The 6,434-nt window shown below is 36.3% G+C and overlaps 2 protein-coding genes across 3 annotated transcripts in view; one reads left to right on the top strand and one right to left on the bottom strand.

The window, feature by feature from the left end:
* Positions 1-677: 677 nt before the first annotated feature.
* Positions 678-5,026, top strand: LOC107042523 (arginyl-tRNA--protein transferase 1). 2 transcript variants are annotated; one of them, XM_015263597.2, is made up of 7 exons: positions 678-933; positions 1,007-1,133; positions 1,225-1,373; positions 1,964-2,535; positions 3,718-3,890; positions 4,123-4,393; positions 4,772-5,026. In XM_015263597.2, the coding sequence occupies exons 1-7, from the start codon at positions 831-833 to the stop codon at positions 4,919-4,921; spliced, it is 1,545 nt and encodes a 514-aa protein (XP_015119083.1). In that variant the 5' UTR covers positions 678-830; the 3' UTR covers positions 4,922-5,026. The 2 variants fall into 2 exon arrangements, with proteins under 2 accessions (XP_015119083.1, XP_015119079.1); XM_015263593.2 differs by having other exon boundaries at positions 983-1,133.
* Positions 4,947-6,434, bottom strand: part of LOC107042514 (putative inorganic phosphate cotransporter) — a 13,697-nt gene continuing 12,209 nt past the window's right edge. Inside the window, exon 7 of the mRNA XM_015263587.1 lies at positions 4,947-5,411. Coding sequence (XP_015119073.1) covers positions 5,259-5,411 — 153 coding nt within the window. The 3' untranslated portion in view covers positions 4,947-5,258. The remainder of the gene's footprint in view (positions 5,412-6,434) is intronic.

The raw sequence follows: 6,434 nt of genomic DNA, 5'->3' as shown, positions 1-6,434 counted from the left end.
TACAGAGGGCGACTGCGTTCGTAGCCAATGGAAGAATTCGGTGGGGAGGGGGGGGGGGCGTTCGAACTTCTGCAACAGATCCGATCAATTAGCCCCTCATGTATAGATCAAGTTTCTTCAAAACTACTTCACTGAGAAAAAAAAAATTTGGAAAATCTATACATGAGGGGCTAATTGATCGGATCTTTCCGACGATCATTTGTGGTGTAGTGAGACACATGGCGCCATCAATAATTAGTATCGACTGCAAATAAAACGAATGCAATTTCTACTCTACTGACACTGTTTGACCGACTGCAAGGACCGTGCACAGATGGGTTGTGTACAGTTGTTCCCTCACATTTTTCACAAATCTGTGGACAGTTGTGATGTGTACAGTTGCGGAAGTACGAACGCCTCCCCCCCCCCGCGGAATTCGGCGGGATTTCGTTCCTTCTTTCACAGTAGCCCATATGGTCTGGTGAGAACGAGATGGCACAATAGCCCAAAAACACAGTTATCTCCCCCGCCCCTTAAGTACATTGGCCCATTTCCACAGTAGCCCAGGAGACTTGCAGTCGGTCAAACATTGTCGGTAGAGGAGGAGCCCAGTTATTTCTGTTCACAATCGGTCACAATAATTTATTATTGTCATTCTGCATTGAGAGATGGCAGCATTCATTCCATTCACAAACGGACCTCGCATCGAACAGGGGTGATCAACTGATATGGGTGGTTATGATTATTTTTATTACGTCGCGGAGAGTGTAATAAAGTTTAATCAACAAAAATTGTAAATTTCCCCGCAATAAAAACTATGACATTATAGATTAATCAATAAATTAACTGAAATGGATAAGGATACATTCAGTATTGTTGAATACTACTACGACAGTGTGCCAAGAAAACACTCGTGCGGCTATTGCAAAAAGTTGAGCAGTTATGAACGTCACGGTGAGACCAAATTCTCAAAATCAGCCATCCTTTCACTATCAAAATTTAGAAGACAAAACGGAAATAATTCTAGGAATGTGGGCCCACTATCTCACCGTCGAGGACTACCAGAATTTGATTGACAGGGGGTGGAGGAGGAGTGGGTGTTATTGTTACAAACCTGTCAACAGCGAGACGTGCTGTCCCATGTACACAATCAAGTGAGTATTTTTAATCATCCAAATTGCAAATTTTTTTTATCAATAAAAAAATTTTTGCAAACGTGATCACAATGAGAAACAACTTCCGCAGATGTGACGCATTGGACTTTGTGGTTTCAAAATCTCAGAAAAAAGTTATCAAGAGAATGACGAAATTCTTGAAGGATGGCGAAAGGAATATTGAGGGGAATGAGGGGGGGAAGAACAAGAAAACTTGTAGGAATCAATTACCTGAGATTTGTGAGTATTCTAGGGAGAATAAGGGGTCAATATGTTGTTGCACATGGAATTTATCCTTTCGAGCATTGATAGAAAAAATAATATCCTGAAATCGAAATTCTATTGGATTTTTATTGGACTTTCTATTAGTTTTTGTCTGATCCTATTGAAAAATTCTGCACGTTTTTTGTCAATAGAAATATTCAATGGAGAATATTCTATTTAACAAGTCAATAGAATATGATATCTTTATACGACTTATTCCATTGAGATATTTTCTGTAGAAATTCCTCGGCTCAAGTTTTCCAAGTTTTTTTGTTTGATTTTCTTAAGGAAAAGATAAGCAAAGTAAAGTCGACAGAACTTAAGAAATTCATGTCAAGAAATTCTCATAGAAAATGTCTGAATAGAAAACGCATAGAACGATTCAATTTTCCTGTTTTTTCCTATAAAATAGTTTCTACTGGACATTTTTCATTGAAAAATTCGCTGACGAGCTGCGGAATTTTGCAGCAGAATGAGTCAAAAAATAAGAGAAAGTTCAACAGAAATCCACAGAATTTCAGTAATGACAAGGTTCTCTTTCCTTGTCAAATGTCCCTTTCCTCCAGATGCCGATGATCTCCCAGAGGCAGAATTTGCAGAGTACGCAGCGCGCGCCCAAAAGAACATTCTCCAGGACGAGCCAATGGTACTCACCACCAATTGCGAGAAAACATTATCCCAATGTCCAGAGAACGTCACTGAGTCAAAAATCAAGAGAGAATCCCCCGATGACAGAGACAACGCTCAAGTGCAACCGATGGTGCACGAAAACCGTTCGCAGAATGTGAAAATCCCACCGAGTCAAGGGCCACCCAGGAAGAAGAAGCTGATGAGAATCGAGAGGGCTAGAAATCGGCTGCTGGCGCAGGGTAAGACTCTGGAAGAGATCGAAGATTTTTACAGGAGAAAAAAGAAACCCAGTATGGCGAGACCCATCGAGGAGCTTTTGCCGAATTTAGAGGATGGACAGAATAAGTTAGAATTGAAATTAGTCAGAGCGCCGTCTGAGGAGTTTATGGAGACTCTTGATGAGAGTGTCGAACTTTTTAAGAAATATCAGAAGGCTGTGCATCATGATAAACCTGAGGATCGAGATAAGGAGTCGTTTATCAATTTTTTGGGGAAGAGTCCGTTGATCGTGAGTACCTCTTGATTAAAACAGGCTGTATCGATGTGTTATCTAACAACTGACCAATTTCTTATTCTTATTTAATCTTCGCTTCCGAATGAAAGCTTTGTAACCGTTTAAATTCATGTTTTGAATCTTTTATGGTGTATCAATCCATTGTGATTCAAAAGTCCGAAAATTCTATTTTTGGAGTGTCCGTATGTATGTGTGTGTATGTATGTATGGGTGTATGTGACCTTGTTTTTCTTTAATTAATCGCTAAACAATCCGTAGAATTCAATTAATTCCATCTATCGGCATTAATTGAAATTTCATTCATTATTCGATTTTTAGAATTTTCGATTGTCCTACGGTAACTGAAACAAAAATGTTTTAAATTCATTGATGGCTTTGAATGGCTTTGAAAAATTGTTTCGACGTCCCTCTGATCGAGTTTAAAGATGCAGATGATAGTAATAATCGCTGTTATGATTCATCGAATAATTTTCAAAAATTTCGTATTTTTTGAAAATGGGAATTTTGGAGATCTTTGGATATCATGCTTCAAATTAATTCCATCATAGCTTACCATATTTGTTTCAATGCCATCCTGTTGGAGTTAGAAGATCATTACGATAGCTGATCCGTTGGTTTAATTTCTATGATGATTTTTCCAAATTTCGAATGTTTCAAAAAATTTTCTGAAAGTGAATTTTCCGATGGTTTCTTGAAATACGATGTTTCAGATTCATTCAATTATGTAGGCAAAAAGTTTTTCAGCATCATTCTTGCATTTAATTTACACAAGAATTTTCACAAAAAATCCAACACAATTCATTAAATAAGAAATATAATTCAATTCAACAAAATAATATAAAACGATAAATAATATACGATAGATGAAAATGATGCAAAATGACCATTCGGGCAAATAGCTCTTCTATAAGAAGACAAAAGCAATTTCCCACTTGTTTACACATTTATTCGCCATTGGAAATAGAAATGCAAGTCCCAGTTACGAAACCTAAATGTCATCCACATGCTTCCTTTACTGTGTTTGTTCAACGCCTCAATGAAAAATTCAACACTTGCAGTACAAAACTCTCTTATCAAGTTCTGATCAAAAAGTATTATTGAAGCTAAACCCAAAACCCCAGACAAAGTAATAAACTTGAACTTGAATATTTTTTACCATTCATTGTTTGGCTCTAGCACTGGAAAGTTGCTCGTGGTCCACCACTGGGATACGGCTCCTTCCACCAACAATATCGTCTTAATGGGAAATTGATAGCCGTTGGAGTTATTGATATTCTGCCCTACTGTGTCTCCAGCGTTTATCTTTTTTATGATCCTGAATACTCATTTCTTTCACTTGGCACTTTCAGGTAAAAATAATAAGATCTACCCGAAATAAAATTAATAGAATTGAATGAATGAAAAGAAATTAAAAGAGTTCAATCGTCCATTTCTCTGGGAAATTCTTTAAAAAAAGACAATCGCAATCCGCAACTCGTTAGGAATTTCTAGAAACTCGTTGATTAATTAGGAAGCTAACGAGATCTTTCATGATTGGTGCACCTCCTTCAGATGGAAAAAAGTAATATTAAATTTATTCAGCTCTTTAATCGAAGTCCGACTGGTCCGAGAATTGCATGCATTAGTGCCAGACCTCAAATACTACTACATGGGCTACTACATCCACGAAATTCCCAAGATGCGGTACAAAGCTAAAATAAAGCCATCTTTTCTACTCTGTCCTGAGACGTACACCTGGCATCCTATCGAGAAATGTACACCAAAATTGGACAAACATAAATACTCGCGTCTTAATGAAGACATTGACGCCCTCGACGAAGACGGTGTGATGAGTGCAGACGACCTCAGACAGGTAAATATCGCAGGAAAACACACGAAATGTAACAATAACAGAGCGATTTTAATTAACCAACGCATCATTTATCTTTCTATTCAACTTTTCCGATTGAGCCATATTCTACAGAAATTCTTTGAGATGAATTTTTCTAGTTGTCCGCTATTTTTTTTTTCGTTTTTCACGAAAAAATCAAACAAAAAAACTTGTTAAATTTGAATCGAGGAATTTCTGTACAAAATATTTCAATAGAATAGGACAAAAATCCATAGTTTAATAAAAATCCAATAAAATGTTACAGCGAATCCGTTTTCTACGAATTTTTTCGTATTCAATTATCTAAAACATCTCAAGATCTTCTACAATCCTAATTCATAACTGCCTTTTTTCATTCAGGTTCGTGTGTACTATCGAGGTCAGAGATTATACGGTGACATTCGCAATACTCGCCTCATGCGTGACAAAAAAGACGACATAGAAAAAGTGAAGGAGTACGCTGAACTCGTCGGAAAAAAATGTGCTCACAACATGTGTCTCTGTGTCTAAAATCTTTTACTTTAACCCACGAAGATTAAAAACAATACTTCAATCGATTTTATTTCGTGAATTTCAATAAATAATTTAATTCAAATAAAATTCATCAAACATGAATGAGCATTTGTCCTTCATACATGCACTCGTCTTAGGTATTATTGCACCATAATTGTACATTTGTACTTATTGTGTTATGTAAAGCCTGTTGGATGTAATTCAACGCTTCCTGGACTACATTGCCGTGGAGATCAGTATTTTCTTTCATGGAAAATGATACAGGAAATATTTCTTAAAAAATTCATTCATGAAAATTATCATATCACAATGGGTATCTGCAGAATTTGGACTATTATCTGCGACCGGCTGCATCACCCTCTTCCCTCGGTTTCAATTCGTTCCAACTCTGTACTTTTCCACTACCACCAGCAATAAATATCGCCATACAAGAGATGCAAACTGTCGCTCCCATCCAGAAGAGAAGTCTCCATTTTTCTATTGGATTCTGCATTACAAAAAATATGAGATAGAGGGTTTCGTCGTAGAACAGAATATTGAATTCATTATCTTGAAAGTATTCACGAAATGTTCCAAATTGTTAATTTCCAACAAATATCATGGGTTTGTCATTCTAAAGCTACCGAATATCACCACAAAATGTTATATTTTAGTATTTACTGTCTCCAGCGCAGGAGAAAAACTGTACTGTATCCTTCTGTTCATAGAAACAACAGGTAAAAACAGAAAAGTTGAAAATGCTCCTGCAATGAGACCCTTACACCCGGGTCCTACTACTTGAAGACTGTCGTAACCATACGAAAAAGGAAAAGGACACTTTACGTTGAGCCGTCAGTGTGGACGCATCAAAACATTCAATCGATCCAAAATTTAAATTAATTGCTCGGTCTCAGTAAATACTCAAGTGAATCAACCTCAATTCAACTCGAATTTATATCAAACATTTATTCCGTGTCATTGAATTCCAAACTATTATTGTTACTAAATCAATTTATCGTGCTAGTTTTCACTGGAAATCCAAACTTAAAATGATAAGTACCCTCCTTCTTTTTATCAAATAATGCCTTAAATTATATTCAAAACAACTAAAAAATAATAACATTAAATCAAATTCAGATAATAAATCCAATTGAAAACGATGTAAATCTTGAGTTAAACCAAGCTATTAATCACAAAACCAAGAGTGAATCATTTAATTCCTTTCAAATTGAGGACTACAAACAAGGTCGTGACAAAAATTTTGCATGTCCCTTATAGTCCACACGCAATACCCCCTTCCCGTGTGCACTTCTAGTGCGGTAAGGTTTTGAGGTGTTTTCTTATGTTTTCGGGTATGAGAAATCCGAATCCGGTGGTATTTTTTATGTAGGTGCGTGCAATTAATAGTTATAAACAAATTAAGTGGTTTTTTTGATGATTTTCTTTTTTTATGGGAAACATTGGCAAATAGAAGAAAATGTTCATGACAAAAGTTGTTCCTTTTTGTGTAATAAATAATGATCAATTTTTT

Source organism: Diachasma alloeum, unplaced genomic scaffold, assembly GCF_001412515.2.
Source record: "Diachasma alloeum isolate Michigan unplaced genomic scaffold, Dall2.0 Dall_scaffold_00179, whole genome shotgun sequence".
Classification (NCBI taxonomy): domain Eukaryota; kingdom Metazoa; phylum Arthropoda; class Insecta; order Hymenoptera; family Braconidae; genus Diachasma; species Diachasma alloeum.
This window is presented reverse-complemented; position numbering and strand designations above follow the sequence as displayed.

Excerpts from the sequence above, each read along its gene's own strand:
- LOC107042523 (XM_015263593.2), top strand. The coding sequence starts at position 831 with ATGGATAAGGATACATTCAGTATTGTTGAATACTACTACGACAGTGTG. Across the intron at positions 2,536-3,717 it reads TGGGGAAGAGTCCGTTGATC|CACTGGAAAGTTGCTCGTGG; the intron begins GTGAGTACCTCT and ends GTTTGGCTCTAG. Across the intron at positions 4,394-4,771 it reads GTGCAGACGACCTCAGACAG|GTTCGTGTGTACTATCGAGG; the intron begins GTAAATATCGCA and ends TTTTTCATTCAG.